Source organism: Suricata suricatta, chromosome 1, assembly GCF_006229205.1.
Source record: "Suricata suricatta isolate VVHF042 chromosome 1, meerkat_22Aug2017_6uvM2_HiC, whole genome shotgun sequence".
Classification (NCBI taxonomy): Eukaryota; Metazoa; Chordata; class Mammalia; order Carnivora; family Herpestidae; genus Suricata; species Suricata suricatta.
In genome coordinates this window covers 36808163-36821131 of record NC_043700.1, presented here as the reverse complement: position 1 = coordinate 36821131, position 12969 = coordinate 36808163, and the positions used below count along the sequence as shown (strand labels likewise).

The window sequence follows — 12969 nt, the reverse complement described above, 5'->3', positions numbered from 1 at the left end:
ATTTTATATGGGAACTGGTATAAATAAGGATGGGAACTGGAACTGGAAATGGGAACTGGTATAAGTAAGGATGATTTATTGATTTATTTTTGTTTCTGCATTTTAGTTTTTTTCTACCCTCTGTTTTTCTTGCTCCTGGTGGTTCTTCTGAATGTCAGAAGTCAACTGTGATTGTTATTAAAATTTGCCTTTTTCTGTATTCAGCCTACTTTTTCCATCTCTTCTCTCGTTTTCTCACCTTTTGCTGCAGTCTTACTGCAAATTGCCAAAAGAATTATCTGACTGGAATAGTAAGTCATTCTAGAGAAAGTTAAACTATATGATGGATGCAACTTTAAAGATAATATCAGTACTTCATAGAGAGGTTGTAAGAAATAAATAACATAAATGCTAAGTTTGAGTGAGCTGAGTGTCACATGGTCCTCTGAAGGCCTCTGGGAACTGGTAACACAGACAGGAAAGTGGGGGTGGCAGGGCTGAGTCTCCAAGGGCAGACAGTCGGGTAGAGGGTCCTAGCTCCAAGCCCCAGGCTCTGCGTGATGACATTACACTGACTGACACATGACATGGCATGGCTTAGACACCTAATATACAGTGCCTGGTCCTTCATGTCACTGTTAATAACAGTCAGAATGCACCAACCTTAATACATTCTTTCTCATCTCTTCACTCTTTGTAAAAATGGCTTCTAAGGGCTCCTGGTGGCTCAGTTGGTTAAGCCTCTGATTCTTGATCTTGGTGCAGGTCATGATCTCATAGTTTGTGAATTTGAGCCCCCTAGGGCTCTGTGCTGACAGCAAGGAGCCTGCTTGGGATTCTCTCTCTTCCTCTCTCTGCCCTTCCCCACTCATGTGCTCTCTCTTTCAAAATAAATAAATAAATAAATAAACACTTAAAAATGGATTCCAATATATTTGGAAACCTGGCTGTATATTTTTTGTATATATTTAATGCAGGTAGTGTGAAGAAGGTGGCTACCTCATTCATTAGGGATATTAAAAAATCTGTACAAGAATCTTGAAGATCATTACTCATTTGAAAGCTCAAACAGTATTCCCAGTGCTGGAGTTAATGTTAAGGACTTTGGTTAGGCAACTGTGCTATCAGGAATGTCACATTTCCTCACCTCCCTGAGCCTCTATGCATCCTTATAAAGTAAGGACAGTAGGAGGACTTCTGTGAAAGGAACACCACATTATGTGAGCTAATGTGGGCAGGTGCTGAACACAATGCCTGGCCCATGGTCAACCTTAATACATTAGAGTGGCCATTTTATTGCTATCAATCATAAGTAGCCTCATCTTTTCCTCCTTAAGTTGCCAGCATATCCTGAGTCATCCTATCTTTTTATTTGTTGGTTTGGAAAGCTTTCTTAAGTTTTCCACGGGGGTTTGCCTAGTGGAGAAGGAAGAAGAAGGTCATGACTCTGAAGAACCAGCCATTTTGTTTCCCCACTAAGTCAGAAAAGGACTTTGCTAATATTTTTGTTTCAGGGTCATGTTTCTAGAATATCCAGTAGATGAGTCCAGATCTTATTTTTACATAAAGGTTAACTTTTGCCTTTCGAACTAAACTGTAATTATCTACTACTTCCTCACGTGGGGCCTTTCTAATAGCTGTGGTGTCATATTTGGTGATAAGGCTGAGCTGAGAAGGGTCCCTTCAATGGTGACTCAGTCACTCTTCCTTCAGAATAAATCTGCCTTCCTGCCAGTCTGGAATTTATTCTTCCTTGTTTCCTTCCTTCCTTAGAACATTTCCATTCAACACATAGGTGCTTCAGAGGTAAAAGGAAAAAATGAAAATCTCTAACAAAAATAACTAGCAACATTAATCTTACCCTGTTTCAACTGTAAGAGCTTTTGATAAATAGCATATTTATGCATGGACATGACTCAGTGGGACTCACTGGCTGTAGCGCTCTAGTGCTTTGTTTTGATTTCCTCTGCTTCTCCATTCTCAATTATTTTGAGGCCGTTTATATCTTAGGCTTAGTTTGATTTGTTTTACTTCACATTTGACATGAGTTTTCTCAAATAAAAGTCATTCTTCTACTTCAAAGACTCACCATTCTAAAACATTGTCTCTACATTTTTGTTCTTAGAAAAATAATTTGCAAGAAGCAAAAATAACGTTGGAAAATAAAGTGCTCACTTGGGTTGGATACAAGCCTGAGGTTTATTTTTAATGAAAAAGTCCTCAGTTGTGTGGGACCTGGTTTTGTTCAGTTTTTAAAGAATGAGAACTGAAATGTGTTGCATGCTTCTTTGAGTTGTCAGAGCTGGTCATATGTAACTTCTAAGTCAGAGTGTGGCCCCTGGGCCGGCAGCGTCAGCGTCTGCAAGTGAGGAAAACGTGTGTGTATGAGCACGTGTGCACAACTGTGGAAAGATGCCCACAATACATTGATATATTGTATGTGGGAAATGAAATCACAAAACAATATATGTGATATGATCCTACATCCATTAATTTTTTTTAAGGGGACAAAGAGACTCTCACAAACATTCTGCATTGTGTGTTTATATTTAGAAAATGCCTGGAAAGAAACATGCCACAGAGTTAACAGTGTTTCTCTAGAAAGTAGGTTCAAGAGGGAGGACTGATGAGCTATTTTCAGATCTGTACATCATACAGTTTTGTACTGCCTTTTTAATAATAAGCATATATTATTTTATAAATTAATCTTATAAATTTAATAATTTAATAACTTATGTATTTAAATTTAATAATGTAGTGTTATAAATTAAAACAGAGAAGAAGAAAGGCTGTAGAGAGAAGCTAAGGACTAGGGATATAAGGAAAGAAATATAGATTAATGTCCTTGGAAGTTTTATTCATTTTATAGATTCTAATAATGGCTGTCATATATGAAAAATGAGAGGTGTGACAAAGTAATGCCATTGGAAGACTATTCGCTTCCTAAGTCTCTTGCATATTCTGGTCTTGGGGGGATTTGACATAGAATTTTAAAGATGTTTGAGGTTAGAACTAAATCACTATTCATCATGTCTTAGCTGTCGAGAATATGGAAGGAGCTTGCGCTGAAAGGCTGTTGTGTGTCGGGAGCAGAGGCCCGGGACCCGGAGCCCCTGGGGCCGGCTTCTGGCAGCACTTCTGGCTCAGGGAATGGAGCCGTTCACGTTGGGTCCCACTCTGCCTGTCCACAGAGTGAGGAGGTGTGCCGTGCTTTATTGCCAACTTAAGGTGTAATTATTGGAAAATAATTTGAGGTACTCACAGAAAGACAATGCAGAGTATTTTTGTCAGAAGTTTTGCCTTGGATGTACACTGATTCAATGGCCTTTCTACACTGAAGTTTTGTGTTTAGTTTTTTATCCATGAAACTTGATTTTATATATTTAGTACAAATTACAGCTGTGTGATGGAACTGTCAGTTCACATTTCTTATATGCTGGTTTTAAAGTGAATCCTTGTGTTCTTTTGCTGCCCTGTCACATTACTAAGTTGTTGGAACAATTTGGTCAGATCTACATTCTTTCCCCATCCTGTTCCCCTCTGCTCTCATTATCAACACCTTTTCCCATTTTTCTGCATACCTTTGTTCTTTTTTTTACTCTTTCTCCCCGACTTCACCTCTCGGTGATGTGTTTATCCTCTAATCTCCCTTCCAGTTTCTTGTGACTTAGGCCTGTGATTTCAGAGCTTTCTGACCACTTCCCAGGCCAAACTGATGGCAAAAGGGGTTGTGATGCTAGAATTACAAAGAACGAGTGATAGTGTGGCTTATTGTCTACACCAAGGGTCAAAAATCTTGTAACCAACCTCAGTTTCTCTTTTTTGGATGTTGGTCCTGACTCCTCGGCAAGCCCAAGGGAGCCCAACGGAAGGCATGCAGGTGGGCGTGGGAGGAGCAGCTAAGCGGCCCTTCTCTGCTCTTATTATGGGCTCTGCTCAGCATGGATGGAAAAATAGTGCTCTATGGCAAATGTGTTCACTCATTTAGATGGATAGATAGATTATAGAAGGATAGGTAGATGATAGATAAGATTATTATCTATATGTAGATATCTTAAATCTATATATTTTAAATAGCTTCATATATCTCACATTATTTCTCTCTTCCCACACCATCCGGGGCATGTCTCTCTTAGATTAATAGAATGAAGCTAAAAGTAACATAGTTATCAGTTTTATCATCAACTAAACCGGGAGGCACAAAGGAAACCTATTCAGAAACCAAATACTTTTAAGCCACAAGAGTGATTGGTATTAACGTTAGTTGATCAGTTTGGTGTTGCTAATGAACATTTACTGTTCAGTTTGGCAAGAAACAGCTTTGGTGTGACCTCTTCTGACATATGTTAAGACCCTACATGAGGTTATAAAGCAGAAGCCAGGCGGCCGTGGCCCGCAGGCACGTGAGGCAGGAAGGTGAGTCCGAGTGATTTTACAGGCGGTAGACGGCAGAGCTAGGGTCAGAGCCCCAGCCAGTCCACGGCTTTCTGATGTCAGAGTGAGTGTCACGAGTGATTCAAGTAGTCCAGCCCCTAAGTGTCTGTACTGCCACTAGTGACACCATAGCTTATAATCAAGTTAGGTGATTCAGGTTTCTCATTTTTTGTATGTGTGTACGCTAAGTCTGACTCTCACTTATTGCATTATCTATCTATTCTACCTCTTACAATTACAAAAAACATTTTTTAAACATTTTTTTATGTTTTTTTATTTCTTTTGGAGAGACAGAGAGAGACAGTGTGAGCAGGGGAGGGTCAGAGAGAGAGGGAGACCCAGAAACTGAAACAAGCTCTAGGCTCTGAGCTGTCAGCACAGAGCCTGACGCGGGGCTCAAACCCACAAACCATGAGATCATGACCTGAGCCGAAGCTGGACGCTTAACCAACTGAGCCACCAAGGCGCCCCCCAAAATGTTTAATAATACCTTAATTGAATAGCTTTGAGTGGATGTGTATGTATAAAATGGTTAACAATGTAACAAAGCCTGAATCATTAAAGGTTTAATCCAAGGGCAGAGAAAGTTTTAAATATTTCATTCCTTTAAAACTTTTAAAACATATTTAACAATTTATAAAAGTGACATGCTTATTATATGTTTTCAAAGTTAACAGTACAAAAGTGTATGTAGTAAGAAGTGAAAGCCCTCTCCAATTTCTTCTCTCTCTATAGGAGTAACCTTTCTATCATTCCAGAACTTTTTCTATACATTTGTGCGTATGCTAGGAGTATAAATATGGGGTTTTTTAAAAAAGTTTATGTCTTTATTTTGAGAGAGACAGACAGAACATGAGTGGTAGCGGGGCAGAGAGAGGGAGAGAGAAAATCCCAAGCAGGCTCCACACTGTTAGCGCAGAGCCTGATGTGGGACTTGATCTCACAAACCATGAGATCATGACCCGAGCCAAAGTCAAGAGTTGGATGCTTAACCGACTGAGCCACCCAGGTGCCCCAAATATGTGGGGTTCTTTTTTAAATATAAATTGGAGGCATCTGGCTGGCTCAGTCAATAGATCATACAACTCTTGATTTTAGGATTGTAAGTTCTAGCCCCATGTTGGATGTAGAGATTATTTAAAAACAAAATCCTTTTAAAAAGCAACAACATAAATTGGATTATAGTACACATCCAGGCAGCCCTTCTTACTTGCTAGATCATAGGCCTCTTTCCTTATCAGTATATATAGATCTATCTCATTTATATGACTTTGTCCTATAATTATTCCACATGTCCATAATGATGCACATATTAGTTGTTTTGCACATTCTTACTGTTACAAATAATGCCATTAGTAAGTGTTCTTGTACACAAGTCTTTGTTCCTGCACAAGCATGCATGTTTAAGTTGTAAACCTGTGAGCGTGTGTGAAATGTGCCTGTTGCCACCAGTGCCGGGAAATGGACAGTATTCAGTGATGAGTTCCGGAGACATCGCAGTGCCAGGAAAATATGATGTTCCTAAACCAGGTGCCCTTTGGCCCTTTTATTGGCTAATGTATTTGAAACTTAGTGTGCATTATTGAATTTTAATGAAAAGTTTTTCTATGTTGTAATTCCATGAGTTGACAATTCAAAGTACAGTTAGATTTGGAGATCAATGTCCTTTTACCAAAGTTTTATCTCCAAGCTGACCTTTAAAAGGTTTGTGTATGTGGTTAGGGTGCCGTGGCCATTTAAAGCAGAGCTGCGGACTGCTGAGAAACCCAAAGAGGCAGCAGTCGGCAGCCCGGTGCAAGGTTCCAGACCTCAGCTGCTCACTGCCATGGCAGTGGGCTGATGTCAGGACAGAAGACAGCAGAGCCCTTTCTTAGCCATATATGGTCCACTCCTGAACTCTGGAACTTAGATATTGAGATAATATGTAAATGGTTTTAGTCCAGTGTAATATGCTGTTTGTGCCACTCTGATAAAATGTTAGTAGTTAGCTTACTGCTCAGTTTAATCTCACATTGACAAGGTGTAGTGTGTCTTAAACACAGGGCACATGGGAATGTTCCAGGGACAGCTTTCTACCCCCAAAACTATAGCACATTGTTTTGGTTGAGAGTTAATACAAAACCCAGGTGATTCATTTTTGATTTGGGAAATGTATAGTATGTTGATATGAGCTTGACCTTTGAGAAAGGATCCACTGACACCACCACTGTCCTTTTTACTTCCCAGTGCTTGGCCTGGTCCTTCCCATGTGGGCAATAGCACTCATCTCCTTTGGTGTGGCACTGCTGTTCGCCCTATTTGTGTGGCTCTTTGTGTGTCCGTGGATGCGGAGGAAAATAGCAGGTAAGGCCTTTTTTGTTCTTCTGGTTGACAAAAATCCTGGTTCCTGGAGCTTCAGGTGTAATCCACAATTACTCCTTACTAACAGAGGGAACTGGATGCATGGATAACCCTGAAATATAGTACTGAGCTACATGTCCCATCCTTGTCTCTTGGCTCCTGACTGCTTTCCGGCTCAAACTTTTTCTTGATAACTTGTGACTGGAATAGGCAGTAAGGTCCTGGTTGCCTCGGATGACTGGAAGTCAACTACTGGTCAGGTTCTACCAGCCCCATTAGTCTACAGGGAAATGCAGATTAACAGCACAATAAGATACCCGTTCACACCCACACGAATGGCTAAAGTAAACAGACTAGCATTTCAAAGTGTTGATGAAGAAGTAGAATAACTAAAATTTTTAGATATTTATGGGGAAATATAATATGGTACAGCCATTTGGAAATTAGAAGTTTCCTGTAAAGTTAGACATACATTTACCACATGATGCAGTAATTCCACTCCTATATATTTATCCAAGAGAAATGAAAATGTACATTCATAGGGGCACCTGGGTGGCTCAGTTGGTCGAGTTTCCAACTTTGGCTCAGGTCATGATCTCACGGTTTGTGAATTCAAGCTCCACATTGGCCTGGAGCCTGCTTTGGTTGGATTATGTGTCTCCCTCCCTCTTTGCCCCTCCCCTATATGTTTTCCCTCTTTCTCTCTCTCAAAAAATAAATAAACATAAAAAAATTTTTAAAAAGAAAATATACATTCATAGAAAGACTTGTATATAATCATTTTGTCATAACAACCAGAAACTAGAAATAACCCAAATGTTCCAAAATAGGTAAAAGGATAACAAAATTGTGATATATTTATGCAATTCAAGCCTCCATAGCTATAAAGAGAATGAACTAACCACAATATAATGAATTTCACAAACATTATGTTGAGCAAAAGAAGCCAGATACAAAATAATGCATACTGTATGATTCCAGGGAAAATTAATCTATGGTGATAGCACTGGGTGCTGGAGACAGTGGGGGGTTTCCAGGAAACTGACGACAAAGGGGCACATGGGAAATACTCGAAGGACACAGAAATGGAAATGTTCTCTACCCCAGTTGGGGTAGTGTTTATAGGGAGTACTCATCTATGACAGGTCATCTATCTGCACGTTTAAAATGTATGAATTTTATTGTATATAAATTGTACTTAAACAAAATTTTTCAAAAAGAATATGGCTCAGAGAGCTGCCAGAGCTGTTATTCTGTCCTTAGCAACATAGTTCTAAGCCTTGAAGCCACTTGCTGTAACAGGGCTCTCAAATGAAAAGAAGTATTTTCTTTTGGCCTCAGAGTGTGCTTTTCAATCATTTCAGTATGGACATATCTCAGTTTGAAAACCCCTATTCCAAAGAAGAAAAGAACAAATGAGGAGACATACCAAGTTCATGAATTGGAAGTTCCAATATCATTAAGATGTCAGTTCTTGTCAAATTGTTCTCTAGATTTAATACAGTTTGAAGTTAAAATCCCAGCAGGATATTTTGTGGATTTATACAAGCTGCTTTTAAAATCTATATGGAAAGGGAAAGGAACTGGAATAGCCAAAACAATTTTGAAAAAGAACAGAGTTGGAAGATTCATACTACAGTACTCCAAGAGTTAGTATAAAGTGACCAGACTGTGTGGTATTAGTGAAGAAATAGACACCCACATTAATAGGACAGAACTACAGCCCAGAAATAGACCCACACAAATCTGGCACATTGATTTTCAGCAAAGCACAGAAGCACTTCAGAGAAAGAATCATCTTTCAACAAATGGTATTGGGATATTTGGACATCTGTATGCCAAAAAAAGGACCTTGGCTTAAGCCTTACACCTGTAAAAAAAAAAATTAACTCAAAGCATAGCATAGATTTAAATGAAAATAGAAAATGATAACTCTTTTAGGAAAAAAAAAACCATAAAATTTTTCCTTTTTTTTGGAGACATTCACATTGGTGTGTAGTGGTATCTCATGATTCAGTTTGCACTTCTCTGATGACTAGTGATGTGGAGTACCTTTTCATGGAGTTATTTGCCATTTATATAGCTTATTGATAAACTGTTCAAATTTTCGCTCATTTTTTAACTGCACTATTTTTGAAGATTTCTTTATATATTCTGAATACAAGTCCTTTGTCAGGGGATTTGTAAACACTTCTAATCTGTAGCTTATCTTTTCATTTCCTTAATAGTGTTTTTCACAGAGCAATAGTTTTAATTTTGATGAAGTACAGTTTATCGATTTTTTTTTGTTTCTTTTTATGTAGAGAGCATGAGCGTGAGTGGGGGAGAGGGGCAGAAGGAGAGAGCGAGAGAATCTCAAGCAAGCTCCACAGCACGGAGCCCAACGCAGGGCTTGATTCCACAACCCTGGGAATCTGAGCTGAAATCGAGAGGTGGACCCTCAACCAACTGAGCCACCCAGGGGCCCCACAACTTCTTTTTTTATAAATTGTGTTTTGGGTGTGACATCTAAAAATTCTTTGTTTTACCCACTTATAAAAGTTTTTTCCATTTTTAAAATTTTTATAAAATTACAAAGTTTATGGTTTCATTTATATGACATTCTGGAAAAGACAAACCTGTAGGGACAGAGACCTGGTTAGTAGTTGTCAAGGAGCTGGGCAGGGGTCCTGCCACCAGGGGAGCTTTGGGAGGTGATAGAACTTTCCTGTATCCTGATGGGGGGGGGGTTACAAGAGTCCAGACATGTCTTAGGATCCAGTTGGGCACACAAATACTTACGTAGTCCATTTACTGCATGTAAATTTTAAAGTGAAAATTTAAAAGATCTACATTAATGGATACAACTTCAGACTAAATACTAAAGCCACATCAGTAATGGCTTGACGAATTGCTGCTGCTTCTCCCATGTAGCTGCTCCCTGCTGTCTGCTGAACGTAGCTGTTTCTCCACCGTTCGTACAGACGAACCTAAGATGAGCCCCTAAACACACTGCTTGTCTGATTTAACCCCACAGGAATCATCAACTATACTCCAATGCTTTGGTTTTTTTAAACATTTTTTAAATGTTTTTATTTATTTTGGGGCGGAAGAGAAAGAGAGCACGAGCAGGGGAGGGACAGAGAAAGAGAGAGACACACAGAGTCTGAAGCAGGCCCCAGGCTCTGAGCTGTCAGCACAGGGCCTGACACAGAGCTCAAACCCACACACCGTGAGATCATGGCCTGAGCCAAAGTCAGACACTTAACCGACTGAGCCACCAAGGCGCCCCATTAAACGCTTTGATTTTTAAAGGCTTTTCGTAATAGCCTTCTTGCCAAATAAATTATAAAATCTTTGCTTTCTAGCTTAACGCTATGATATGACAGCAGGAAACTGATATTGCTCCCCATTTTGGCTTCAAAGGAGATTTCCTTTTGTCAATGCCGTATTTTATTATTTCAATATGTATTTCTTGATCTAATATTTTTAAGTACACACTAGTGATTAAGACCATTGGACCACAGAGCAAAAATGTTTGCATTTTACCACCTGTGTGGTTCTGGGCAAGTGACTTAATCTCTCTGTACCTCAGTTTGCTCATTAGTAAAAAGCAAAAAAATAATGTCTCATGTAAGTGTTAACAATCTTTGCTTAATTATTGCTGTAATCTTTACAAATATTGTCTTCTCTCATTTTGATTATAAGCACTTTAAGGTCAGAGATCTGTGAAAGAAAGAAAGAGAGGGAGGGAGGCAAGAAGGGAGAAGGAAGGAAGGAAGGAAGGAAGGAAGGAAGGAAGGCCCATCTGTATTTCTGCTTTGTAGGTAGATACAGAGAGTGGCAGGGTTCGGGGAGTGTGTCCAGCAGGGGGACCGAGAAGAATGCCCCCCTGCAGTTCTGTAGGTGAGAGCTAGGAAAGTTGCCCAGGAGAACCTGCAAGCAGCAAGACCATTAACTCAGCACCACATATCATATCTGATTAAAAAGAATCCTATAGAATTTTAAAGCAGCTTTAAAAAAAAAATCTCTTTTGAAAGTAAAGGATTTTTAAAAGTAACTAGGATCTCTCTGTTCCTTTTTGGAAAATGATTTACTTGTTTTCTAAGATTTGATGACCTGAAGAAATTGGAGACCAGTAATTTATTGAACAGAAGAAACCCAAACAGACTATAACTAATATCTCTGAAGACAAAAAGGATAAACATTTCAGTGATTTTGAGGTTAGTTTAAGAAATGAAAGGCCAGTCCAGTTGGTTGTAGGATTACAGAGTACTAGCCGAGGAGGGACCATGGGGGCCGCGTCCAGCCCTCTGTTTGTTGGTTTTAGAGGAGATAACTGAGGCCTGACCCACCCCTCTTGTCCTCAGTAGCTAAATGTTTTGGCTTGAGTTTCCCAGATAATTGATTGAACTCTCTACTTCATTTTTTCTATCTAGCTGTAACTATTTTTTTCATTTCCAAAGTTAAATACTAAATTATAAAAGTAAATGTGCATTTTTATATTCTTTTTTCAGTAACAAGAACTTTTATTTCAGAATTTTCAGTTCTCCTTCTGTTTTCTTCAGGCAAATTACAAAAAGAAGCTGCTTTATCGCGAGTCTCTGATGAAAGCCTCAGTAAAATTCAGGAAGTGGAGTCCCCAGTATTTAAAGAGCTACCAGGTGCCAAGGCTAATGACGACAGCACTGTCCCTCTCACGGGGTCAGCTGGGGAACCGTCTGGGGCCTCTGAAGGCACATCAGTGGGAAACCACCCCCGGGCTTCCTACGGTAAGGTGTGCATAGAGGGTGTGGGTTTGCACGGTGGTAGAGAGCAGTTCCTAGGGGGCGAGAGGCACCAGCCAGGCTGCCTGAGGATGATTAGGTTTTATTTATTTTAAAAAAATTTTTTTAATATTTATTTATTTTTGAGAGAGACACACACAGAGCATGAGAAGGGGAGGGGCAGAGAGAGAGGGAGACTCAGAATCCAAAGCAGGCTCCAGGCTCTGAGCTGTTAGCACAGAGCCCAGCACGGGGCTCGAACTCATGAACTGCAAGATCATGACCTGAGCCAAAGTTGACACTTAACCAACTGAGCCACCCAGGCGCCCCATGGGTGGTTAGGTTTTAATGCACAAAAGTGTCCCCCAGTTTTATGTTTTGAGGGAGTGCAGGGGCTAAAGAGATCTCGGAAGACCATGCAGTCACCAGAGCAGGCTCACTCTGGTCCTGTGATTTTCTTCCAAGAGCTATTTGTAGTCTCATCAGCGGCACGAGGGCCCCCACACCACCTCTGTGCAGCTCAGTCAACTGCACCTGCGTCTTCCATGTTGCAGTTACCTAGTTGCCAAAGATTGGCTTTTCTGGCCTGCTGAGCATGCCTTGCTCATGGAGGACACAAAGAGAAAGCCTCCTGTAGCATCACAGAACCTCAGAAAACATCGAGACTGTTCTGCGGTGGAGGGGGGGGGGGGGAGGTGTTCTTTTGTCTCCTAACATGTGTGGATAAAGATAGGTGAGCACCAGCCTCTGGCAGGCCTGTTGGGACAGCTTCCCACCTCCCTGCAAGGTGGGGCCTTGGCACATGCTTTTGCTTCCAATAGGTGCAGTCTTAGACTTGACCCAAAGAAAGCAAATGAATTTTGCTCCATTGATCTGACAGATGACTGCCTTTGACATTTATTATTGACCTTAAAGGAGCACCTACAATATCTGTCTCATAGTGAACTGGAGTTTGTCCCTCACGTATGAAGTTTTCCCGAAATAAGTTCCTGATGAAGATTCTCCCTTCATTGGTTACTAGAAACAGGAAAAAGTGCTGTGATAATTTCTGAGAGATGCTATTTTTAAATGTCGATGCATTTTTGAAAGAGAGAGAGAGCACGCAGACACGAGCAGACAAGGGGCAGAGATAGAGGGAGACACAGACTCAGAACCAGACTCTAGGCTCTGAGCTGTCAGCACAGAGCCCGACACAGGGCTCAAACCCACAATGAGATCGTGACCTGAGCCGAAGCCGGACGCTTAACTGACTGAGCCACCCAGGCGCCCCTGAAAGATGCTTTTTAGGAGAATATAAATAACATCATTTTCAAATACCATGTTATTAGTCTTACCCATGAGTTGTATGTTTCCAAGTTCCCCTTTTCATTTTAACTGTATTACATCTTCTTTATAGTTAACTTGGAAAATAAAGCATGTGGAAAAAGATTGAAAATTGCCCATAACCCAAATTTCCAGAGATCACCACCAT

At 40.3% G+C, this 12969-nt stretch overlaps 1 protein-coding gene across 5 annotated transcripts in view; it reads left to right on the top strand.

Annotated features, from left to right (window-relative positions):
- Positions 1-12969, top strand: part of SLC20A2 (solute carrier family 20 member 2) — a 105101-nt gene that overhangs the window by 70724 nt on the left and 21408 nt on the right. For all 5 annotated transcript variants that reach the window (XM_029936599.1, XM_029936615.1, XM_029936607.1 and 2 more), the window contains 2 exons: positions 6640-6756; positions 11301-11504. In XM_029936599.1, the coding sequence (XP_029792459.1) occupies positions 6640-6756; positions 11301-11504 (321 nt within the window). The remainder of the gene's footprint in view (positions 1-6639; positions 6757-11300; positions 11505-12969) is intronic.